This window comes from Lagenorhynchus albirostris, chromosome 3, assembly GCF_949774975.1.
Source record: "Lagenorhynchus albirostris chromosome 3, mLagAlb1.1, whole genome shotgun sequence".
NCBI classification, from domain to species: Eukaryota; Metazoa; Chordata; class Mammalia; order Artiodactyla; family Delphinidae; genus Lagenorhynchus; species Lagenorhynchus albirostris.
The window spans coordinates 169,987,044-170,012,534 of record NC_083097.1 but is presented as its reverse complement, the minus strand read 5'-3'; the positions used below and the strand labels follow the sequence as shown (position 1 = coordinate 170,012,534).

The window sequence follows — 25,491 nt, the reverse complement described above, 5'->3', positions numbered from 1 at the left end:
GTGCCCGGTCTGGGAAGATCCCACATGCCGCGGAGCGGCTGGGCCCATGAGCCATGGCCGCTGAGCCTGCGCGTCCGGAGCCTGTGCTCTGCAACGGGAGAGGCCACAGCAGTGAGAGGCCCGCGTACCGCAAGAAAAAAAAAAAAAATGCACCCCCTAGCTCACATGCTCCCAAGCCCCTCACCCTGCTTTTTCCATCCCCCCCACCTTATTATATTCTAACATGCCATAAAATTCACTTATTCATTAGGTTATCTGTTTCCTGTCTTCCTAGTTCATCCTTGTCAGCTTCCCAAGCGCAGGGATCTTTGTTTTGGACATTGATACAGCCCCAGTGCCTGACAGGCGGAGATATCAATCCGTATTTGTTTCTTTGGCCACACCACGGGGCATCTGGAACTTCCCTGACTAGGGATCGAACCCGTGCCCCCTGCAGTGGAAGCGGGGAGTCTTAACCACTGGACGACCAGGGAAGTCCCAATATTTGTTGATTTCATTATTCCGGAACCCATTTAACAAACAGCTGTCCCTCCGGCCCCAGCTCTCTCCTTGCCCCCAGATTTCAGTTGGGATTTCAGGGTTCCAGCCCCAGATTCCTGAGTTCTGATCCTAGATTCCAGGTTTAGCCTCCAGGCTCAGGAACTGGGGTTCCAGAACCCGCCCTCCTCCGGGCTCCGGAATCAGTGCCCTCCAGATCCAGGGTCCGGAATCCCAGCTCCCCAAAACAGGCTCCCGAATCAGGGTGCCCAAAATTCAGGCTCTGGAATCTCTGCCCCCCCAGATCTGGAATCCACAGCCTCCCAGATCCAGGCTCTGGAATGAGCCCTCCCCCACCCAGTCCAGACTCCAGAATCCGCGGTCGCTCAGATCCAGGCGCCGGAATTCAGGATCAAGGCTCGCGATCCGGGCTGGGAGCCGTTTCGCTGAGATTTTGAAAAATCTGGCGCCAAACTCCGGCGCGGAGCTTGGGCGGCGGCGCAAAGGGGGAGGGATAGGGGAATGGGGAAGGGATGGGGGAGGGAGAGGGGACAGGGCCTGGCCGGACCTTCTCGGGTTCGGTGATTTCTCGCCCACCTCCCGCACCCTCCACCCTCAAAGCAGGCAGCAATTAGCCATTAACTTTTCTAGCGCCCTGGGATCAGAGAGTCGTGGGTTCGAACCCCGCTTCGTCCCGCCCCTGCAGGGGTTCCCGGGACAGGTCCCCGGATCGCCCCGTGCCTCAGTTTCCCGTCCTGGAAACGGGCCGAGTGCCACCCCTCGCCCCCGCGTGTCGCGCCTGGGGAGCCCGCGGAGTGCCCAGGCCTCGGGCTCCGGCGTGGGGAGAGGGTCTGGCCGCAGCTGTCGCCGCCCCGCCCGTTCAGCGCCAAAATTTGAAAATTGCCAACGCCTCCCAAACTGAACAAGGGGAGTGGACGCTCCGGCCGCACCCACGGGAAGCGCAGGGCTTTCTGGGAGTTGGAGTCCGGCCCCCGGGGGGGTCCGCGATTGGGGGGGTGAGGAGGGCTCGCGGCACAGGTTAGGGCGGAGAGTAGGGGCGCAGCCGCGGAAAGGGGGGTTGGGGAGGATGGGGCGCGGGGAACAGCATTCCTGGAGGAGGGAACAGCACAGGCAAAGACCTGGAGACGGATGGGGCACCCACGTGCCAAGAGGGGCCAGCTCGGTGGGCAGCCTGTGGGACCCTGCAGGGTCTTGAATGGCAGGCTACTGGGTGGCCCGGGGCGGTCGTCAGCAGGACCTGTGATGGGGAGGGGGTTGCAGCTAAGTCTGGGGGTGGAGGGGAGGAAAGGTGACCCCATGCCACCCCCAAACCCAACCCCCCATCATTTTTCTCCCCTCGGGCCCCCACCTCCTGTAGTATCACTTATCCCTATTTTGCTTTAAACGCCCTCACGTTGTACCAACTGTGTTTTGCATTCGGTGTTCCTACTGTTATGAGGGAAAGGCGACGACATACGGTCCCCAAGTACAAGCTAGTTTTTGAGAGGCTAGTCACAGCCTAGCCAGGGACTCGTGCCTGCCTGGGTGCTGGGGCAGGGCAGGGGGCTTTGCTTCTGGTAAGAGGGGAACGTGCATGAGTATCAGGATTCAAGACAGGAGGAAAAAAAAAAAGGCTTCCCTGGTGGCGCAGTGGTTAAGAATCCCCCTGCCAATGCAGGGGACACGGGTTTGAGCCCTGGTCCGGGAAGATCCCACATGCCGCTGAGCAACTAAGCCCATGCGCCACAACTACTGAGCCTGTGCTCTAGAGCCCGCCACAACTACTGAGCCGGCGCGCCACAACTACTGAAGCCCGCGCACCTAGAGCCCGTGCTCCGCAACAAGAGAAGCCACCGCAGTGAGAAGCCCGCGCACCGCAACGAAGGGTAGCCCCCGCTTGCCGCAACTAGAGAAAGCCCGCGCGCAGCGGGGAGGCCGTCCCACCCCACACCCCAGAGGGCTGGTAAAGGAATCCAAGTTCTCAGTGTGTGATTTGCTGGGGTCCCCGAGGAAGGCTGTTTGCACCAAGTCCCCCGAGGTGAGATGTAAGGGGGGGTGGCCGTTCTCAGGGCAGAAAGAACAGCGGTGCAAGTTCCAGGGTTAGAGGAAGGAAGTGGTTCTCCACTGAGGGTGATTTTGTCCCCTCGGTGACATGTGGCAACATCTGGGGACATTTTTGGTTGTCTGGATCGGAGGGTGTGGTGGTGCTGCTGGCATCAGGTGGCCGGGGTGGGGGGAGCCCAGTGATGCCACCTGACATCCTACAATGAACAGGATGGTCCTCCCACAGAGAGTGATGGGGCCCAAATGTCCACAGAGCCGAGTTGGACAGACCCTGCTGTATCATTTTGCCTCTTCTAGGCATTTTATATGAGTGGACGCATACGCTGTGTGACCTTTTGTGTCTGGCTTTTTTTTTTTTTTCGGGTGAAGTAGAAAAGAATAGCTTTATTGCTTTGCTAGGCAAAGGGGGACACAGTGGGCTCGCACCCGCCAAAAACTGTGTGTCCCAACCTGGGGGAATTTGGTGAGGAGTTTTTATAGCAATAGTTCAAGGGGGGGTGCTGCTGATAAGGATTAGGGTGTGTGAAGGGCCTGTGCTCCTTTAATCTGGGCTCAGGTGGTCCCTTGATGAGCTTCTCAAGGTTACCAAACTGTGACCTTCTCTCTGGAACATCTTCCATCTGGTGGGGGGTTTTGTGCTGGTCTCAGGACTTAATGAAGCTCAGGTTCTTGATGTCTTGTCACAGAAAGAATTCAGTGAGGGACAAAACGATAGGTAAGAAGTGGATTTATTTAGAGAGAAACACACTCCACAGACGGAGTGTGGGCCATCTCGAAGGCAAGAGAGGCCTGTGTCTGCCTCCTTTCACTGAACATTTTTTTTAAAAAATGGAGGTATAGGGCTTCCCTGGTGGCGCAGTGGTTGAGAGTCCGCCTGCCGTTGCAGGGGACGCGGGTTCGTGTCCCGGTCCGGGAAGATCCCACATGCCGCAGAGCGGTTGGGCCCGTGAACCATGGCTGCTGAGCCTGTGCGTCCGGAGCCTGTGCTCTGCAACGGGAGAGGCCGCAACAGTGAGAGGCCTGCGTACCCCTCCCCCCAAAAAAAAATGGAGGTATAATTGACATAACATTATATTATTTTCAGGTGTACAAACTAATGATTCGATATTTGTATATCCTGGGAAACGATCACCACCATAAGTCTAGGTGACATCCGTCACCACAAATAGTTACAGGGTTTTTTCTCATATGATGAGAATTTTTAAGATCTACTCTTTTAGCAACTTTCAAATATGCAATATAGTATTATTAACTACAGTCACCATGCTGCCCATTACATCCCCAGGATATTTATTTTATAACTGGAAATGTGTACTCTTTGACCCCCTTCACCCACTTCATACCCCACACCCACAGACACCAATCTGTTCTCTGTTCATATGAGCTTGGGCTGTACACATGAAACTAACACAACATTGTAAATCAACTATACCTCAAAACAAAAACAAAAACAAAAACACACATACACAAAAGAAAATGGCAAAACTTTGCTTATGGACATAAAAAGAAATTCAAATAAATAAAATAATTTAAAAGATGATTCAGGGCTTCCCTCTTGGCGCAGTGGTTAAGAATCCGCCTGCCAATGCAGGGGACACGGGTTCAAGCCCTGGTCCGGGAGGATCCTACATGCCGCGGAGCAACTAAGCCCGTGCGCCACAACTACTGAGCCTGTGCTCTAGAGCCCGCAAGCCACGACTACTGAAGCCTGCGCACCTAGAGCCCGTACTCCAGAACAAGAGAAGCCACCGCAATGAGAAGCCTGCGCACCGCAACAAAGAGTAGCCCGCGCTCGCCGCAACTAGAGAAAGCCCGCGCAGCAACGAAGACCCAACACAGCGAAAAATAAATAAAATAAAATAAATAATAAATTAAAAAAATAAATAAAATAAAAGATGATTCAGGGTTGACAGCAATTCAGGAAAACAGATAATCTCATACATTGTTGCAAAAGTGTAAACTGGTAAACCTCTTCAGAGGACAACTTGACAGTATCTACATGAGCCTGGGGTATTTTTGATTTTTTTTTTTTAATTACACATATCGGTGAGATCACCGAATATATTTCTGAGGTTCCTTCACCACCCCACCTTTAATTTTAATGAATCTCCAAAGAGGTAGGTAGGTAGGTTATACAAGAGGGGAAACAATCCCGGAAAGAAACCCGGTTTCACGCATTGGCCCAGCTGGGATTTGGAGCCCGGCGGTTTGGCTCCAGGACAGCGCGGGAAACTGAGCGGGAGACTACAGCTCCCGCCATGCCGCGCGCGGCGCCAGCCGGACTACAAGTTCCAGGCTGCCCCGCGGCGGCGGCGGCGGCGGGCTGCGGGCGCCATCTTGGTCGGCGGGTCGGATTGAATGAGCCCGCCGAGCCGCGGCCGCCGTTCCGAGCCGCGCGGACCCCGAGCCGCCGCCGCCGCCGCCTCCGCCGCCGCAGCCGCCATGGCCACACCGCCGCCCGGCCGCGCGGGCGGGCCCGCCACGCCGCTGTCGCCCACGCGCCTGTCGCGGCTGCAGGAGAAGGAGGAGCTGCGCGAGCTCAATGACCGCTTGGCGCACTACATCGACCGCGTCCGCGCGCTCGAGCTGGAGAACGACCGGCTCCAGCTCAAGATTTCCGAGCGGGAGGAGGTGACCACGCGCGAGGTGGGCGCTGCGCCGGGGGCTCTCGCTGGGGCGGGCCGGGCTCTCAAGGTCCCCGGGGGGCTTCGGGGACGCCCCTGCGAGAGGGGGAGACTGGGGCGGGCCCTGCCCACCGAGGCGTCCCCAGGGGGCTTCGGGGGCCCCGGCGAGGGTCGCACGCTTGGTTGGGCCCCGGCCTGTGAGTGTCCCCGGCGGGTTTCGGGGACCCCTCCAGTGCGAGAGGTGGAGACTGTTTCCTGCCCCGCCCATCGAGGGGTGTGGGGAGATCTCGGGGTCCCTCGAGTGAGGGGTGCACGCCGGGGCGGGCTTCTGTCTCTGAGAGTCCCCGGGGAGGTTCGGGGGGCCTGAGTGAGGGGTAGAGGCCAGAACGGACGCTCACGAGGGATTCCCCGGGGGTTTCTACCCCCCCCCCGTACGAGAGGTGGAGACTGGCGCCGGCCCCGCCCCCCGAGTGATCCCCTGAGAAACGTGCAGACTAGGGCGAGTCCCGTCCTCTGGTGGGTCCCCAGGGTATCTGGGGGGCCCCGAGTGAGGGTGCACCCTGGAGCAGGTCCCCACCCACCGGGGGTCTCCTGGGTGTTTCACGGATCCCATGAGTCTGGGGCTGACCAGTCCCCTGAGGGGGGTTGGCCTGAGTGAGGGGTGCAGACTGGGCAGGTCCCCTCCTCTGAGGGATCCCCAGGGGACCTTGGGGGTGTTGTGCCTGGGGAAGTGAAGGGGGGGGCCTGCCTGGGCAGGGGGAGATGGGGCAGGCTCTGCCCAGCAAGGGATTCGGGGAGTTCTAGGGGGCCCCTGAGTGATGGGGTGTGAGCCAGGGTGGACCCCACCCCTAAGGGAGTTGTGGGGAGTCTTGAGGGATGTGTCTGGGTGTTCGGGTGTCCTAGGAGAAAACGGGGGAGGTTCTCGGGTCTTTGGGGAGACTGGGAGGCTCAGACCCTCTGAGGGGGTCCTGAGGAGGGGTGGGGGGTCTCAGGGGGGTCTCTGGGGTGAGTCAGTGGTCTCAGTTCTCCTTGGAACTTTGCAGGGGTCCTGTAATGAATCCTGGGGAGTTCGGTGATTGGGGTGGGGTTAGGCAGGAGGTTCGGTCTTTTACCGGGGCCTGGGGTGGGCGGGGGTCAGAGGGGGGGAATCTGATGTCTCCCAGGTCCCATGGGAAATTTGGGAGGCCCTTAGTTGGGCCCTGGGACCCCTTGGCTGGTTAGCAGGAGCCTAGTAGTCTGGTAGCCCCTGCCCCGTCCTGGGGGATGTGAGGGGAGGGGGAGGCATGAGTTCTTGGGGAACCAGCGGGAAGTTTTGGTGCAGACTGAGGGAGAAGGGGCTGGACAAGCCCTGTCCCCTAAGGGGATGTGAGGGCTGGTGTCTGGGGGTCCTGGGTGGGGTGTGTCCGGACTGGCTGCCAACCTAGTGCCCTCCTTTTCTCCCACTGGCGCCCCCCCCAACCCCAGGGCAGGTCCTCAGAATAAGGGGGAGGGATGCCCGCCATGTGGTTCCCCTGTGGGCCCCGTGCAAGAGTCATGGTCTGAAGTTGGCACTTAGCGCTCTGAGCCTTGGCCTCCCACTCCGGAGAATGGGCCCAGTGACTGACTTCTGGGAGGAGAGCCTCAGGGGGCTGGGGAGGTGGGGGGGTCATTTCTGGGAGCCACGTACCCTCTGTGATCTTGGGCAAATCACTTAACTTCTCTGGGCTCAGTGCCTCTTCTGTAAATTGGAAATAATAATAAATACCTACTTTGGGGGCTTGTTTGTGGGGCCACAATGAGTTCACATTTGTTTTGTAGAATAAAAGCGATGAAGTGAAGGATCCCGTGGGTTCTGTTGTCCCTGTGATGGTCCCTAGGGTAGGGATGGTCCCAGAAGGTGTGGCTTGGGCATCCAGGGGGGTAGAAGCTTGGTGGCTGGTGGGGCTGTATCAGGTTGGATTGGATTAAGGCTCGGGATCCAAACCTGCTTTTAATTTGTGACCTTGGGCAGGTCACTCAGCCTCCCAGAGCCTTGGTTTTGTTGTCTGTGCAATGGGGCTGGAGTGGTCCGACTCAGAGCGCGGCCACCTGCTTCAGCAGTGCGTGCACGTCCTCGGGATGCAGGCCCAGGTCCCCCCTGCCAGGCTGGTCAGTGCCCGGGATCATTCCCCCCAGCCTCTTGTCCCACCTGCGGGCTGAACCACCGTGCTGACCTTTGGGGGTGGCAGCCTAGTGGGCCTGATGGACGTGGGGTGCTGGACCCCGCTGGATGGATGTTGTGCTCGAGAGTGCATGCAGGGGCAGGGCCTGGGGAACTGGATGTGTCTGGGCAGCTGCCGAGGCTGGTTGGGATGCAGGGGAGCCCAGCCCCACGGTGAGCATCCCCCAGGGCTGTGCTCAGGATCTGGGGCCACCCAGGTGACAGGCGTGTTTGCAGCGGGAGTGGGGAGTTCCCACTAGCTTGCTGTCCTAGAGCTTGGGGGTGAGATGACAAATGCCCCTCTCAGCTGGACAGTGGAGAGAGCCGGTAACCTGCTGGAGCAAGAGGTGGTGTGGTCATGTGGGCGGCGCGAGTGACCTGCAAGTGGCCAGGGTTACGGAGGGGCGGGGCTTGATGGGCGGGCCAGGCAGGTTCAGGGAGCCGCCAGGGCTCAGGCTGGAGCGGGCGGGATGAGGCACGGAGGGCGTGGGGGGCGTGGTGTGTCAGGCCTCCCAGAGGGCACTTTAGCTGTTCCGCAGCTCCTCACCTGGAAGGAATCTGCCCCCAGGGGACACTGGGTGATGGCTGGGGACATCTGTGGTTGTCACACTTGGGGGGGGGGCAGGGATGCTGCTCCACACCCCGCAGAGCCCAGGAGGGTCCCCCACAGAGGATGATCTGGCCCCAAATGCCATTAGTGTCAAGGCTGAGAAGCCACTTAAGGAATCCTGTGATGATGCAGTTTAAAATGTTGTGAGCACACTGTGTGCTTGTAATCAATCCGAAGGGTCCAGGGGCATAAGGTAAAAAGTCAGATTCCCATCCACAAGCCTGGGCTGGCCACTTGTAGACTCTAGCCTTTCCCATCGGAAGTCAGATGATGCATCTTCTGGCCGGGTGAGCGGTAATGGGGCGAATGCCACGTGCAGATGTCACTGGAGGGTTTCTGGGAGACTGGGGGCTGGCCAGATTTCTGTTTGAGAAGGATCATGGGTGCTGAGGGGGCAGGAGTGGGCCAGGGAGGGAGGGGGGTTCTCCGGGGAGCCTCCGCATCGGATGTTGAGTTCCTCTGGGCTTCGCTTTCTTCCCCCTTGCTGCCCAGGTGTCCCATTGCTGCGGGGGTCGGAGGGTGCTCCCCAGGTGGACCCCGGGAGCAAGAGCTGAGCTGGGCTCTGGGAGTTTGGGGAGGGCCGGTGTTTGGCTGTGGTTCTCAATCCCCGGGACGCAGGCGGGTCCTCACAGGGTAAGTCTGGGGCCCCAGGAAAAGACCACGTCGGGTGACGCGAGCCCTGCTGCTCCACGGCAGCACACTTGCTGGGATTCCTCAAGCTCGGCGATCGTTCCGCACCGGCTGGAAAAGACAGAACTAAAGGCCCAAGCTGTGCCCGGGGCTCCCACAGGACTGTCCCAAGTGTCACAGTGCAGGGAGGCACAGGCCTGCCCGGAGAACCCCTGTTCACTGGTTGAAAGAGCCTTTGTGACATTGGCCATCTGCGCGTCCTCCTCTAGATAGAATTTTCTCCGTCGTCCCAGTGCTGTCGATTGGGTTCGGCAGATGTTTTCTGGAAAGGGCTGGAGTTGTTCTCAGCTTTGTGGGCTGATGGTTTCAGGCTTGAGCACTCAGCTCGCTCGGCCTTTGTGGTGGGGAAGCTGCCCCGGGCAGTACATGGAGGAATGCGCAGATTGCCTGACAATAAAGCTTTATGTATACACACTGAAATGTGCACTTCGTATGGGTGCCTGTGTCACGAGATACCTTTTTCTTTTTTTTCACCCAGCCAATTTGAAAACATAAAAACCATTTTAGTCCCACAGGCTGGACAAAAACAGCTGGTGGGCTGGAATTTTGGCGCCTGGGCCTGAGTTTGCAGTCCTGGCTGTAGAGGATTGCCTTACTAAGACACACAGATGGGTGTGCACATGCGCGCGCATGCCCAAAACGCTGTGAGAACCGAGCACAGACACATCTCGGGTCATTGCGCTGTACAGACACTGCATTTTTACAAATTGAAGGTCTGTGGCAACACTGCCTTGGGCAAGTCTGTTCCCTTCAGGTCTCTGTGTCACGTTTTGATCTTTCTCCAGATATTTCCAGTTTCTTCATTTGTGTTATTTGTTATGGTGATCTGTGATCAGTGACCTTTGATGTTACTACTGCAAAAAGATTACAACTTGCTGAGGCTCAGGTGACAGCATTTTTTAGCAATAAAGTATTTTTATTTTTTTAAATTTAAAAAATTAAAAAAAAATTTTTATTTATATATTTTTTGGGCTGTGTTGGGTCCTCGTTGCTGCGCACAGGCTTTCTCTAGTTTCAGCGAGCAGGGGCTACTCTTCGCTGCAGTGTGTGGGCTTCTCGCTGCGGTGGCTTCTCTTGTTGCGGAGCACGGGCTCTAGGTGCGCGGGCTTCAGTAGTTGTGGCTCACAGGCTTAGTTGCTCCACGGCATGTGGGATCTTCCCGGCCCAGGGATCAAACCCATGTCCCTGCATTGGCAGGTGGATTCTTATCCACTGCGCCACTAGGGAAGTCCTAATAGGGTATTTTTAAATAAGGGCTGTGTATTGTTTTTTTTGCCACAAGGCTATTGCACAGTCAATAGACTGCAGGATAGTGTGAGCATAAATTTTTTTTTTTAGCTGAGCCATGCGGCTTGTGGGATAAAGATGCATTCCCAGGGATCAAACCCACGTCCTTGGCAGTGAAAGTGCAGAGTCCTAACCACTGAACCGCCAGGGAATTCCCTGGGCATAACTTTTTTTAAAAAAAATATTTATTTATTTATTTAATTTATTTATTTGGTTGTGCCGGGTCTTAGTTGCAGCAGGCAGGCTCCTTAGTTGCAGCTTGCCTGCTCCTTAGTTGTGGCATGTCGATTCCTTAGTTGCGGCAGGCGGGCTCCTTAGTTGTGGCATATGAACTCTTAGTTGCAACATACATGTGGGATCTGGTTCCCTGACCAGGGATCAAACCTGGGCCCCCTGCATTGGGAGCACAGTCTTAACCACTGTGCCACCAGGGAAGTCCTTTTGTGTATAACTTTTATATGTACTGGGAAACCAAACAATTCGTATGACTCGCTTTATTGTGATACTCGTTTTATTGCAGGGGTCTGGAACGGGACCCTCTGTGTCCCTGAGGTCTGCCTGCTCTTTAACAAGACCCCCGAGAGTCACCCAAGATGGCCTAGGACAAGTGAGGCCCTCGCCTTGGGCACGGAGTCTAGTGGGACGCCCACGTTCTCGCTCACAGAGATGAACGCACGATGTATTTTGAATTGCTCGAGCTTACTTCTTTTTTTAAAAAAATTAATTAATTAATTATTTTTGGCTGTGTTGGGTCTTCGTTTCTGTGCGAGGACTTTCTCTAGTTGCGGCGAGCGGGGGCCACTCCTCATCGCAGTACGCGGGCCTCTCACTGTTGCGGCCTCTCCCGTTGCGGAGCACAGGCTCCAGACGCGCAGGCTCAGTAGTTGTGACGCACGGGCTTCGTCGCTCTGCGGCATGTGGGATCTTCCCGGACCAGGGCTTGAACCCCTGTCCCCTGCATTGGCAGGCAGATTCCTGACCACTGCGCCACCAGGGAAGCCCCTCGAGCTTACTTCTTGGGTCAGTGTTAGGTGTATAGACTAAAGTTGAGGGCGGTACTGGGTCCCCATCAGCATCTCACGTCAGTGTGTCTCACAGCTTGCTCTCCGACAGTGCTGCATCACTTTAGCTTTGCTCAGATCTCCTGAGCTGACCCACTATCCTCTCTGCCCCAGGACCCCTCAGGGCCCCTGTGACATCCAGGTCTCCCATCTCCTGGGCCCCTGTGGGATGTGCTGGTTCCCCACCTTTCCTGGTTCCTGGGGCCCTGGCAGCTGTGAGGTGGGGACAGGAGTGTCCCCATTGGGGTTCATCTGGTGTTTTCTCATGGGCAGGCCGGATTAGGGGTGTGAGTGGTACCTTTTTTTTTTTTTTTTTTTTGGCCGCCCCGCGTGGTACATGGAACTTCCCCAACCAGGGATTGAACCCACACCCACTGCGGTAGAAGCACAGAGTCCTAACCGCTGGACCACCAGGGAAGTCCCCATGAGTGGTATCTTAATGGGATATTTCAAAAGTCGAAATTAATGCTGACGTCCACTGTGGATAAGCATCAGGCGTACAGGCAGGAGGATCTCGTGCTCGGTTTCCTGCTCCCTGAGCCCCAACAGTTTCTGTTCTGATCTCACCTTGATGTTCTGTCGTGTTGATCCATCTGCGCCCCTCGTGCCATGAGGGGAGGCTGGAGAGACAGGTCCCCAGTAGGAACCCAGCCTGTGGGGCCGGAGATCTTGTCTGAGATCCCTGTCTAGGTGCCAGGCCCTCCACTGGGGTTAGGAAAGTTCTGGAAGGTGACTGGATGGGCGGGGAGAGAGGGCAGAGACACATCCCCTGCGTGTCCCCCTCTCGGAATTGCCCCCAGCGGACTGCTCTGCCTCGTACCTTGTCAGGTCAGGAGAGGGCAGTGTGCTGTCCTGTGCCTCAGTTTCCCCATTTGTGAAATGGGGCTAAGAGCCCATACCCCCCCTATCTGTGGGATGAAATGACCAGGAGTGCTGGATTGAGGTGGGAGAGCCAGGCCCCAGCCGGAGAGGGTGGGAGTCTGAGATCAGACTGGCTATTAAATCCCACCTCTTCTGGATTTGTTCTGATCTGCCTGGGACATTCCGGTTTGAACCCTCAAAAATCCCACATCCTGGAATCCCCTCGGTCCCAGGCAAACGGGGATGGTGGTCACCCAACCAAGTGGCAGGTCCTTGGCAGCTCCCCTGAGCCTCGTCAGCTCAGGGGCCTTTCCTGTGCAAGGGAGGGGAGTGACCCTCCTAGGCCTTAAGTTGACCTCTGACCCCTGGCACAGACACTCACTGCTCTGTTGTAGTTTTGTGGGAAATGGTGCCACTTTCAAAGCCAGCTGCCTTGTCACCCTCTGCCTTCTGTGTCAGCCCCCAAAAGTGTTTTAACCACTTTATTGAGGTATAATTCCCGTCTCATGCAGTTCACCCAGTTAAACTCTGCTCTAAGTTCAGGAGTGGTTAATATATTTAGAGCTGTGCGGCCATCTCCCCAAAGGAAACCCCTTCTTGGGGAGGGGCAAGATAGGGTAGGGGATTAAGAGGAACAGACCGTTATGTATGAAGTAAATAAGCTACAAGGATATATTGTACAGCACAGGGAGTATAGTCAATATTTTTTAGTAACTATGAATAGAGTATAACCCTTAAAAATTGCGAATCACTGCGTCGTATACCTGAAATTTATATAATAGCGTACATCAACTATATTTCAAAAAAAAATAACAGAACAGAATTGCACTAAAAAAAAAAAAAGAAGCAGCCCCGGCCCCATTAGTGGTCACCCCCTCACCCTCATCCAGTCGCTTGACATGAACCCACTGTCTGTCCCTGGGGATTTGCCTGTTCTGGACGTTTCCCATCGATGGAATCACACACCGTGTGTCCTCCTGTGTCTGGCTTCTCTCACTGAGCATCGTGTTCTCAGGGTCTGTCCACGTTGGAGTGAGTGTCAGGGCGTCACCCTTTCTCACAACTGAGTGGTGCTCCCATGTGTGGAGGGACCACATTCTGTTTATCTGTCATCTGCTGATGGGCATTTGGGTTGTTCCCACGTTGGGGCCATGAGGAGTGATGGGGCTGTGAACGCATGCACATGGGTCTTGTGTAAGATGTGTGTTATTTCTCCCGGGTAGATTCCTGGGGGTGGAATTGCTGGGTTGGTGGTTGCTCTGTTTGTCCATCTGAGGAAATGCCAGACTGTCTGCCGTGGTGGCTGTACTGTTTTAATCCCCTGGCCGTGCGTGGAGGTGCCGATTCCTCCCTAACCTCACCAGCACTTGTTATCGACTGTCGTTTCCACGGTAGCCATCCTCGTGGGGGGGAGGTGGTGTCTCACTGTCCTGTTGGTTCCAGATATTTGTAAACACGCTCACGGCCCTGTGCCCCTTGGCGCGGGGCAGGGAGGCTGATGGGAGACCTGAGGTGTGTGCCCAGCTGGCAGGTGCGACCTAGCGGCGGGCAGTGATGGGGACCAGTGACCTGGACAGGCTGGTGTGGCCCGGGGCAGGTGGGGCAGTGTCGGGGTGAGCGGGAGCCGTGTTGGTGGGGAAGGGTGGGCTTCACCTCGGCCTGGCTGTCCCCCCAGGTGAGCGGCATCAAGACACTGTATGAGGCGGAGCTGGCTGATGCCCGCCGGGTGCTGGACGAGACGGCCCGGGACCGAGCCCGGCTGCAGATCGAAACTGGGAAGCTGAGGGCCGACCTGGAGGAAGCCAACAAGAGGTGGGGCTGCAGCCGGCACGATGTCACCTGATTCTGGGGCGCACAGGGGCCCGGGGCAGGGGTTGTCGCCCTGTGCGAGGTGGCGGCTCCCGTCTGAGCGGGGCCCCCGGCTCGGGCAGCCCTCCTGGGAGCGGGCCGTGTGGGTTCTGGGGGCCGCTGGGTGGGTGGGTGCGGCCTCTGTGGCCTGGCCCTCTGGCCGCCCCGTCTAGAGCCTTTATCCCCCAATATAATTTGGCCCCAGGAAGAGTTAAAACCCAGCAGCTCTCCTGGGACTGAATCCCTGGTAGCTGGTAGCCCTGTGCCTTTCCCCTTCCCCAGAGGAGGGGTGCCCCAGGTCACAGAGCCCAGCCGGGGAAGCTGGGGGTGGCGGGTGACCTTCTCTTCCCGTTCTTGAGCACCGTCTCCCACCTGTTCCCGAGAAGGCTCAGGAAATTTGGAGGACAAGGCGGTGCTGGTGGTGATGGTAGCAGAAGGAATAAAGTGATGTAAACTCCTGGAGTGTTTAGATAAAGGACTCCGTGAGGGACACCAGATCTCCTCCCTGCTGACGGCGACCCCAGCAGGTCCTGGCTGGCATCAACTCCGGTTAGAGGGGAAGCCGAGGATGAGGTGTGGGGAGGAGTCATCCATGGTCCCTTGGCGTGGCAGGGACCAGGACTGAGGCCTGGACCTGGGCTCCAGTCCCCATTCATAGTCCCAGCAGCAGCTGACTGCCACCTTCACGTTTGCAGGGTTCTTTTTCATTTTTTTCTAATTAGTAGACTTCTAAATTATCATTAATAGAGATTTTTTTTGTTTTTGTTTTTGAACAGTTTTAGGTTTACAGGAAAATGAGTGGAAAGTACAGGTTTCCCTAAATCCCTCTCCAGGGTCCCCGATGATGACCACCTTGCAGTAATGGGTGTGCTGCCTTGTCACGATTGAAGAACCAATATTTTTTTTTTTTTTTTTTTGCTGTACGTGGGCCTCTCACTGTTGTGGCCTCTCCCGTTGCGGAGCACAGGCTCTGGACGTGCAGGCTCAGCGGCCGTGGTTCACAGGCCCAGCCACTCCACGACATGTCGGATCTTCCCGGACCGGGGCACGAACCCGTGTCCCCTGCATTGGCAGGTGGACTCTCAACCACTGCGCCACCAGGGAAGCCCGAAGAGCCAATATTAATACATTCTTCTTAGCTGAAGTCTGTAGTTGACATAGGGGTTCTCCGTTGGTGTCCTGCAGTCTCTGGGTTTGGGCAAATGTACACTGACACGCGTCCACCATCACAGTATCACACAGAGTAGTTTCACTGCCCTGAAGATCCCCTGTGCTCCTCTGACTCATGCTTTCTCCCAACCCCTGGAAACCAAGGATCCTTTTTTTTTTTCCCAAGGATCCTTTTACTGTCCCCACATAGCTCTGCCTTTTCCAGAATGTCCTGGAGTTAGAATCACTGTGTGTCGCCTTCTCAGACTGTCTTCTGTCACTTGGTGATGTGTTTCTGGTTCCTCCGTGGAAGAGAACAGAGAGCCCAGAGACAGACCCACACAGTATAGTCACTTGGTCTTTGATGAGCAGCAAAGGCAATCTGTATACTTTTAAAACAGCCAGGTAAACTGGATAGCCCATCAATTTATTACTTTTTTTTTTTCCCCTTTTGGCTACACCTCCCGGCTTGTGGGATCTTGGTTCCCCGACCGAGGATTGAACCCACGCCCTCGGCAGTGAAAGCGCGGAGTCCTAACCACTGGACCACTAGGGAATTCCTACATTTTTTAATTAAAAAGGGACTTGAGTTTCTTGGAGAAGATTAGGAGAATTCTGGAATTCCCCCGGCCCCTCTCAGGCCCTGAACCTCCCAGACACCTTTAACCTGCGTGTTGCTCCTTGTCTGGGCCGAGAGGTCACGTTTCTTTCTGCTTATCAGAGTCATAGATACTCCCTGGCGAGAAAGCAGATAATGCATTTAATTTCAAGAGAAAAATGAAAGTCTCCATGAGCCTCTGCCCAGACAGAATCTCCGAGGCCAACCTGGTGCATTTCTTTTCCACCTTTTTAAATTTAAACTCAAGGTGGACGCCGTCAGACAACACAAGGCTTTCCTGACCTCGAGCCTGGTCATCGATGGCACCTGTGTCGTGATGCCGTCCCAGCCCCTCGGCCGTGTTCCAGGCTCCTGCGACAGCTTAGGGTAGCAGCTGTGTCCGCCGTCGGGCACCCGGGCTGGTGGCTTTTGCTTTGGCCCTTGCTCTGGGAGGAAAGCTTCCCGGGCTGTGGGCACTCACATCCACAGGTGCTTTGCCCAACAGCCTCGCTTCCTGCTCTTCGGCTCGCAGCCCTCACAGACAGGTGTGGGTGGCACGTGACAGCGAGCAAGGTGAACCTCCTGACAGGTTACAGCAGTGCTTTTCTTTTCCTACCAAATATATTGCGAAAACCCTGTGATGATGGAAACGCAGGTGGTCAAGTGGAGGACTGACAGGCTGGGTGCTCCCGCCTAATCCTCCCGGAATTAGGGCTCCAGGGGAGGAATCTGCTTTCGCGCCTGGAAGCTGTTAAGAAGCAGGCACGTAAGCCAGTGAGGGCTGCTGGCACCCCTGCTTTCTGGACCATTCCGTGTCGTTCTGCAGAGCCCTAGCATGGGGTGAAGACGTCTAGAAATCTGTCACGTTTCCTGATCCCTCTGCTGCTGTCGCCCTCGCCTTGTGGCTGACCTTGACCTGCCTGCGCGCCTCACCTCACTCCTCTGCACTCTGCTCTGCCCGACGCCCCGATCCTGCCAAAGACGAGGCCCAGCCCCTGGCTTCGCGGCTCCGGCTCAAGGGCCACGCCCAGCAGCTCCTGCCCCGCACACACCCGTCCCCTCCTGCTTCATCCAGCCTCGGACCGCGCCGGTCTCGGCTGAGGGCAGCACGTTGCACTGCTGTCTGCACCTATGAGAAAGTTCTCCACGAAGACAGGGGTGTTGGCAGATGTATCTCTAGTGTGAGGACGGTCTTTTCATGAAGCTGGTCCTCAGGAATGGTGTGTCAGATGGTTCTAGTTTCCCCAAACCCTCCAGGGATGCGGGGTTTGCAGCCCCACGCCGTGAGTGGAAGAACCGGGACTGTGCGGCTTAAGCTCAGGAGTGTGGGCTGCAAGCCCCCAGACCCTCATAGAGGCCATCGTGCAACACCTGCACAGAGCTCCTGTGAGGACGGGGCCAGCCTGGAGGCCGAAGTCACCGGACTTTATGCCCCGTCCCCTCGAACCGGTGTGGTGGTGCCAGTGGTTGTCACCCAGGGTGGTCCGGCCCCCAGGGGACATGGGGCATGGTCCTGGGGACGTCTGTGGTTGTCAGGACCAGGGAAGGGGGTGGGCTGCCAGAGCTGCTGCTCCACCTCTTGCAGTGCCCACTGGGAGAGACCCTGGCTGTCCCCCCTGCTGCCGGGCAGTTTCAGTTCCTTGGTGGGGAAGTGGGCAAGCTGTCAACCCCAAGGAGATTTAGAGCAGCGTTCAGAAATGTTCCCCCTTTTTTAAGAGTTGTGTGTTAGAAAAGTCTATTTGACATCTTAAATATTTCATGTTGGAGATAATTGTCTGTTAGAAGCTGGGCAAGCCCGCCTAAAATAGCTTAAGTTTACAAATGAGATCGACTTTTCAAAGACCGAGGTTTTTTTTTTTTTTTTTTTTTTTTGCGGTACACGGGCCTCTCACTGTTGTGGCCTCTCCCGTTGCGGAGCACAGGCTCCGGACGCGCAGGCTCAGCGGCCGTGGCTCACGGGCCCAGCCACTCTGCGGCATGTGGGATCTTCCCGGACCGGGGCACGAACCTGTGTCCCCTGCATCGGCAGGTGGACTCTCAACCACTGCGCCACCAGGGAAGCCCCAGGCCGAGGTTTTAATTTGTTACTTTGATAAATTATACACAGGGAATTCCCTGGTCGTCCAGTGGTTAGGACTTGGCACTTTCACTGTCAAGGGTGCGGGTTCGATCCCTGGTCAGGGAACTAAGATCCTGCAAGTCGCACGGCGTGGCCAAAAAAAAAAAAAGAAGTAAATAAATAATACATTAAAAAAAAAAATCAGAGTTCTCCTCTAAATGACCCTTCCTGTGCCCAAAAGTCTTGGAAAAGGACATGAAAACCCACGTCTTGAGGGTTATTTTGAGCGGCTGGCGGGGTTCCCCTGATACAGAGTGGGTTTGAAGATGGGGCACCTTTGGTGCCAAAAGGTGAGGCCGTGCTACTGAGAGGGATGCTAGGTCGGGACCCGGGGCCCAGAGGCAGACGTGAAATTGGCCTTGGGCATCGGGGCTGCCTGCTAACTTCTGCCCCTGACTTTCAGCGCAAAGAAGAGGGAGGGCGAGCTGACGGTGGCCCAGGGCCGCGTCAAGGACCTGGAGTCCGTGTTCCACCAGAGTGAGGCAGAGCTGGCCGCTGCTCTCAGCGACAAGCGCGCCCTGGAGAACGACGTGGTGGAGCTGAGGGCCCAGCTGGCCAAGGTAGCTGTGGGTGGGCTGCAGGCCCCCAAGGACCGCCTGCTGAGGCAGACAGCGTCACCAGCTGCTTGTCCCACGTCTTCAGGCGGAGGATGGGCACGCAGTGGCCAAAAAGCAGCTGGAGAAGGAGACGCTGATGCGCGTGGACCTGGAGAACCGCTGCCAGAGCCTGCAGGAGGAGCTGGCCTTCCGCAAGGACGTCTTTGAGGAGGTGGGGCCCCGGCCGGCGGAACCAGGGTGCTCCCTCCTTCCCACGTCACCCTGATGCCCACCTCTGTCGTCACGTGGCCGGCACTCTCTCTCTCCCCTGCTCATCTGTGTCTTCCGAGGACACTCGTCCTCAGATTTAGGGCCACCCGGATAATCCAGGATGGTCTTGAGACCCTTAATCACATCTGCAATACCCTTTGTCCAGGAAGGTCACACTCACAGGTTCTGGGGACCAGGACATGGGCACACCTTTTGGGAGGGCCGCAATTCAGCCCCCTGCAGACCCTCCCCCGCCTCCTCATCGCTGGGCCTCGGGGCTCCCCGGGCCCTCCCACCTCATCACAGCCCATTGTGCTGTGTGGTGCAGAACAGAACCCTGGGGGCCGGGCCACTTCCCACGCTCACTGCTCTGGAAGAGTGCTGGCGGGAAGGGTGCCCATGCAGCCACAGAGCGGCTTCCAGCTCCAGCCAGGCCCCGCTCTAGCCAGAGCGGCCAGGGGCGCCAAGAAGAAGCTCACATCTGTCAGGGATCCCGTGAGGAGGCCACGTGGGGGGGGGGCGGGGTGGGAGCGTCCCTGAGGCGGGCCTGGGGGCGGGGTGGGCATTCTGCTGAGGTTCCACCACACTCCTTTGTAAATGCTTGGCTTTCTTTAGAAACAATTCCTATTGTTCCACAAACCGGTGCCAGAGATGAGTGACTGAGGTCTGTGGAGTGAGCCTCGTCTGAGGCCCTGAGCTCTGGGGCTGCCCCCTCTGCCCTTGACTCCACCGCTGTCTGGTCAACTCCTGGCACATGTGGCTGGGGCATCTGTCAGCTGGTCACTGTCTCGACCCACTGCTGTCCTGTCTCGGACCTCAGACACCCGGGATGGGCTCCATCAGGAATTCTTTTTTTTAATAACAGCTTTATTGAAACATTCCCATACCAGAAATCTTTCAAAGTTTACAATTTAGACTGGATTTTTAGTCCATTCACAGAACTGTGCAGCCATCACTGCTTAATTCCAGAACATTCTGTCACCCCCCAAAAGAAACTGTACCCGTTACCATTAGCGTTCCAGTTTTTTTTAATATAACAAAACTATTTTAAAGTATACAATTAATTTAATGAAATTTAGCACATTCACAGTATTGTGTAACCATCACCTCTCTCTAATTCCAGAACATTCCATCACCCCAATAGAAGCCCCGTCCCCATCAGCAGTCACTGCATCCCCCTCCCCAGTCCTTGACAACCACGAACCCACTCTCTGTGTCAGTGGATCTGCCTGTTCTGGACGTTTCCGTCAGTGGAATCACACGCTGCGTGTCCTGTGTCTGGCTTCTCTCACTTCTCTCGTGTTCTCAGGGTCCATCCACGTTGTAGCGAGTGTCAGGGCTTCACCCCTTTTCATTACTGAGTGTTGCTCCCATGTGTGGAGGGGCACGTGTGTTGATTGGCCGTCAGCTGGGAGACGCTGGGCAGCCGCTCTTCAGTGGTTGTGAACCGTGTCCTCGGTCCAGCCCCTGGTGGGTCCAGGACGCTGGTGAGCAGGCCGGGGCAGTGAGCGCGCGGCTGTGTCCCCAGGAGGTGCGGGAGACGCGACGGCGACACGAGCGGCGCCTGGTGGAGGTGGACAGCAGCCGGCAGCAGGAGTATGACTTCAAGATGGCCCAGGCACTGGAGGAGCTGCGGGCGCAGCACGATGAGCAAGTGCGGCTGTACCGCCTGGAGCTGGAGCAGACCTACCAGGCCAAGGTGCGCGTGTGCCCCGCCCTGCCCCGCCGGTGCCGCGCCCAGCCCCGCCCAGCCCCACCCAGCCCCGCGCGGGCTTTCCCGGGCTCTCACGCACTCTCGTGTCCCCGCAGCTGGACAACGCCAAGCTGAGCTCCGACCAGAACGACAAGGCCGCCAGCGCCGCTCGGGAGGAGCTTAAGGAGGCCCGCATGCGGGTTGAGTCCCTCAGCTACCAGCTCTCCGGCCTCCAGAAGCAGGTGACTGGCCAGAGCCCCCTGACCCCTCCTCAGGCCCCGTCCCGTCGTCCCTACCGCTGTCGTCGGTGCGGGGAAGAGGCCCGGAGGTGGCCGGGCTTCCCCCTGTGACGCGCGTGGACCCCGCCCCAGGCGAATGCGGCCGAGGACCGGATCCGGGAGCTGGAGGAGACCGTGGCCGGGGAGCGGGACAAGTTCCGGAAGATGCTGGACGCCAAGGAGCGGGAGATGACGGAGATGCGGGACGTGATGCAGCAGCAGCTGAACGAGTACCAGGAGCTGCTGGACGTCAAGCTGGCCCTGGACATGGAGATCAGCGCCTACCGCAAGCTCCTGGAGGGCGAGGAGGAGAGGTGGGCGCGGCGCGGCGGGGGTGGGGGTGAGGCGAGCGTGTTGTCCCGGGCCGGGCGGGTTGAGTCACCAGGCACCCCGCGACCCCGCCCCCCAGGCTGAAGCTGTCCCCCAGCCCGTCATCGCGCATCACCATCTCGCGGGCCACATCGAGCAGCAGCGGCAGCAGCGTGTCCGTGTCCGGGCGCCTGGGCCGCAGCAAGCGGAAGCGGCTGGAGGTGGAGGAGCCGCTGGGCACGGGCTCCAGCGGCACCGGCTCCAGCAGCAGCAGCTTCCGCCTGGCCCAGCAGGCCTCGGCCTCGGGCAGCATCAGCATCGAGGAGATCGACCTAGAGGGCAAGTTCGTGCAGCTGAAGAACAGCTCGGACAAGGTGAGGCCCCCACCCAACCCGTGGGGAGCCCGCTGGGTCTTCTCGGAGACGTGGGCCAACGCCCGTCCCCTTTGCCAGGATCAGTCTCTGGGCAACTGGAGGATCAAGAGGCAGATCCTAGAAGGGGAGGAGATCGCCTACAAGTTCACGCCGAAGTATGTGCTGCGGGCCGGCCAGACGGTCACGGTAGGTGGCTGCGGAGGGGGAGCGGGCAGGATGTGAGGTGCAACTGGGATGGGGTGGGGGGACGGGGGTGCAGGGGGAGAGCATTACAGGGATGGAGCCCCGGCGCTGAGAACAGCTGCCTGCTGTCACCGATCACCTGTGTGCCGGTGTTTCCTCATCCGGGCTTCCCTGGAGCCCTTGGGAGGGCCTAAGTGATGTGCTGGGGGTCCATGGTGGAGGTGGGGCTGAGTCCAGGCTGTCTGGGCTGTCTGTCCAGGCACTGGTGAGACACATGACAGCCAATAGGCATGGACTCTAGGGCTTCCGATTCCAGCCTGGCCCGTTTGCCCTGGTCACTGTGAACCTCAGTCTCTTCTACCATACCCTGGTGACTGTCATCTCTAGCCAGGACCCAGTAGGGCCAGGAGGATTAAACACCCAGGGCATCGAGGGAGCCTGTGATAGAGGGCCGGCTGGTGGTACATGCCACTGGGACCGGAGCTGACATTAACCGGGAGGCCCTCCTGTGTCCCCAGGTATGGGCAGCCGGTGCAGGGGTGGCTCACAGCCCCCCGTCAACGCTCGTGTGGAAGAGCCAGAACAGCTGGGGCACGGGCGAGAGCTTCCGGACCATCCTGGTCAATGCTGACGGGGAGGTGAGCACCTCCCTCTGCCTCGGTCCTGGCGTCCCTCCTGGGGTGGGGACTTGGCCAGCAGGGCACGTGAGCGCAGCTTGGGCCGGGTCCTGGGCAGCCGAGCATCCTGACCACCTCGCCTGTGGGCTGGGCCCCCAGCACCTGGGGTGGCCGTTTGCAGCTGCTGTGTCGTCTTGCACAGGAAGTGGCCATGAGAACCGTGAAGCAGTCCTCGGTGGCGCGGGAGGCCGAGGACGGGGAGGAGGGTGAGGACGAGGCGGCCGAGTTTGGAGAGGAGGATCTTTTCCATCAGCAGGTAGAGGCTCCCAGGCGGCACGCGCACACTCGCACATGCACACACCTGTGGGTCCTGTTTACGCGGCTGCTCTGGGCACCTCCCAGGTCTCGCCCTGGCTCGGCCAGGCCGCAGAGCTCACAGCCAGAGGCAGGCCATGGAGCCAGCTGCCCTCGCCTCCCGGGCTTGCTTGTTGTGTGGACCTTAGGGTACTGGCCCGGGCACCCTGGGAGTGGGGTGTTCAAAGCCTGTTGCATCTCAAAGTGACTCTGGTGGAGCCCCGAGGGTTCTCAGCGAACCCCCTGTTACCACGTTTCCTCCAGAGTGGGGTGCTGGTGGCTTAATAATGGCTTTGGGGGGAAGGTGGGGAGCCAAGGAACCACACTGAATGAGATATAAGTGCAAGACGCTCCGGGGTCTGAAACAATTGTACCGTGTTCCGTAGCTCAGAACAGAGGTGAGGGAGACATGGAAGGTTCTGGAACAGGGACCATTGAGGCTGGGGTCATCTTGCTGGGAGCTGAGCTTTCTCATGGTGGCTCAGGCCCTGCCCCTGTCCAGCCCCTCCTGGAGGGGGCTGGGGCCACCAGCCACCTTCCTGGCCTCCTCACTGGTGCCGTCCTTCCTTGCAGGGGGATCCGAGGACCACCTCTCGAGGCTGCCGCGTCATGTGAACCGAACATGCCTCGTCACACGTCTTTCTTTATCCAGGGCCACTGAAAACTATTTTTATATCGTTGGCTTCTTTAGTCCTTGGTACATTTCTAGAGAGTTTTTAAGCGAACTGCCAGAGCGTGGGGGTGGGTCTCTGCTGAACTTTCCTGTCGCTGGGTTTCCCTGGGCCCTTCATCACCACTGTCCAGAGTGTTAAGTGCCCCGTTCTCACCTTTCAGTTGAGTTTGGGGCCCAGGAGCCGAGTGGCTAGCGGGCTTTGGGCTGGGAGTCCAGGGGGCCCGTCCACCGCTTCGGTCTCAGCTGCAGCCTGGGGTCAGGGCGGGAGAGGAGGCCTGAGGTGGACAGAGCAGAACTGCACGTAGGAATCCAATAGTTGTTTGTTTTATTAAGCTTTTAAAAAAACCAGATTCAGAATCCAGGTTCTGACCTGGTGGGGGGAAGGGGCACCCTGTGGAAGTTTGGTGGCTCAGCCAGCCGAGCGCCAGAACAAGGGAATCGCAGGCTTTTGCCGTCAGGCCTGGGCTTGGGGTTTGTCACAGTTTCTGCTCTGCTCTCAGGAATGGGGTGCGTGGGGTCGGCCTCCTGGCTCCCTCTCTGGCCGCTGGAGCCTCACGCTTCTGGGGCTCTCTGCAGCTGAGTTCCTCACCTTATGGGGATCCGTTATAAGACTTGTCCTCAGGTAAGCCTTGAGGGGACAGGTGTGACGAATTCGGAAACAAATGCCTTGGGCTCCAGCACGATGTCCACCTGTAACCACCGCTTCCCACCCTCCCGTCGGAGGAGGGTGACTTCAGGGCGAGACGCTGGACTCCCCGTTCTCCGACTCTGTGCCTTGTGCACAGGGCACGCTGACTCACGTGTATTCTTGGGCATGTACTAATATCGCGGCTTCCTCTGTAACTTCTTGCTGAAATGGTGTTCCTGAGACAGACCTGCCCGGGCCAGTTGACCCCTACGGGATGGCTCCATGTCACGGTCCAGCTTCTGGCCGCCTGGCCGCCCCCTCCCTGCATCAGCTTACCTTCGACGCCTCTGCCACGTAGATACACAGAAGTTATTTTTTTAACGGATATTTATTTTTTTACATCGGTCAGTACACACATTGCCTGGATCCCACCTCAGGGGCTCATGTATGCCAGGGTCACCAGGACAGTCCCCCGAGGGGGTGGCATTGGGGCGCCTGTCTCTGTGGGCTCTGAGGCCCCAGACGGCAAACTTCTTTCAGTAAGCGCAGCTCAAGTCTTAAAAGACGCAATACTGAGCCATGGAGGTGGCCTGCCCCCACCCCAGGCCGGGAGCAGCCCGCCTGCCTCCTTTCCCTGGGAATCGATCATGGCGACAAGGGCCTGAGGCCTGAGCCCCAGGCCGGGAAGGTGCCAGTGGCCCACAAAACTAAGCTGCTTCTGAGTCTAGAATCCCTTGCAGACTCTGGCTTTAAGTCCGAGCACCTTTCCGTGGCCACCTGAGTCCCTGGACCGCGGGCTGTCTTCCTTCTCCCAGAAGTAGCAGGAGCTGAGGGAGCGTGAGGGTCTGGGGAGCCTGATGAGATGCTGGGAGGGTGGGGTTGGGTGGCACTCAAGCAAGTGGGAACTGCACTGGCTACATCCTTCAAGGTATTTTGAGAGTCTCTGGGGATCAGAGGTCTGTCCTGGAATTTGGGGTCTGAATTGCTGAAGCAGTTTTGCAGGCTGGGCTCGAGGACAGGAAGGAAGGGAGGGAGAGGGCCCCACCCTCCCTGCAGGCCCAGAGGTCCTGAAAAACAGCCCAAGGGCTGCCCTAGTGCCTGCAGAGCCCCCAGGCTCACTGGTAGGGGTTGTTCCCAGCAGATGAATTTTCTTGCCTGCTTGAGATCTTGGGTGGAGCCTGGAAGTGGCCCAGACAGGCGCTGGGATGCCCTTGGCTGGTGGGGGGAGGGTGCACTGGACTGGTGGCCACTTGTGGCTGGAGGCTGGTGACCGTCATTGGTAATCAAGTATTTGAAAACACGGAGCAGAGTCCAATGTTACAATGTCAGCCAGGGCCTGGGAAATCGAATTTGCATTTGTCCTTAAACATACTTAACATTAAGCCACTTAAAATGATGCAGAAGCGATTCCTTTTTCTAAGCCCCTGTCGTGTGATGAGGAGCACCCTTCCGGAGAAAACCCACTCTTCCCAGCCCTGGGGAGGGACGGCCTCCGGGGATGTGGCCGGCAGGAATCAACCCCTGGGAGACACCAGTGCCTCCCCCCCGCTCCCCGCCCGCGGTCTGGGCGCTCAGCTGTTGCCACAGCAGCCAAGCTCAGACTTGGGCTCGTTTTTACCCACACCGTCTACCCAGCAGTTCTATTTATATCAGCATATCCGAGCTGGGACTGACATTCCTCAAGGACATTAAAGCTACTGGAAAGGTCTTAATTCTGAGCCCGAAAGGGATCATCAGCACTACACGCTAGTGGGCTCGGTTTCAAGAACTCGGCTGTTTGGACACGTTTCAGAGATCTGTTGGTGGTTTTTACGATGCATGCCAAACGTGTGGTCTTTTGTTTTCTCCGATTTGTAATACACGTTTTATGACTGGAAACTTTTTTATACAACACTCCAATAAACATTTTGGTTTTAAATTCTCCCTCTGAGTCTACTCCCACGCCAGGCTGCTGAAGCAGGAGCCCCAGCCCCTAGTGAAAGCGGGTGTCTCAGGATCCTACCCTCTGA

The 25,491-nt window shown here is 57.6% G+C and overlaps 1 protein-coding gene across 5 annotated transcripts; it reads left to right on the top strand.

Annotated features, from left to right (window-relative positions):
* Positions 1-4,899: 4,899 nt before the first annotated feature.
* On the top strand, positions 4,900-25,405 carry LMNB2 (lamin B2). 5 transcript variants are annotated; one of them, XM_060145750.1, is made up of 12 exons: positions 4,900-5,187; positions 13,529-13,665; positions 17,971-18,127; positions 18,210-18,335; positions 19,902-20,072; positions 20,183-20,308; positions 20,438-20,658; positions 20,754-21,027; positions 21,106-21,213; positions 21,729-21,848; positions 22,030-22,143; positions 22,755-25,405. In XM_060145750.1, the coding sequence occupies exons 1-12, from the start codon at positions 4,900-4,902 to the stop codon at positions 22,794-22,796; spliced, it is 1,884 nt and encodes a 627-aa protein (XP_060001733.1). In that variant the 3' UTR covers positions 22,797-25,405. The 5 variants fall into 5 exon arrangements, with proteins under 5 accessions (XP_060001733.1, XP_060001732.1, XP_060001734.1 ...); XM_060145749.1 differs by having other exon boundaries at positions 20,754-21,213; XM_060145751.1 differs by having other exon boundaries at positions 4,980-5,187; positions 19,905-20,072; positions 20,754-21,213.
* Positions 25,406-25,491: the final 86 nt, after the last annotated feature.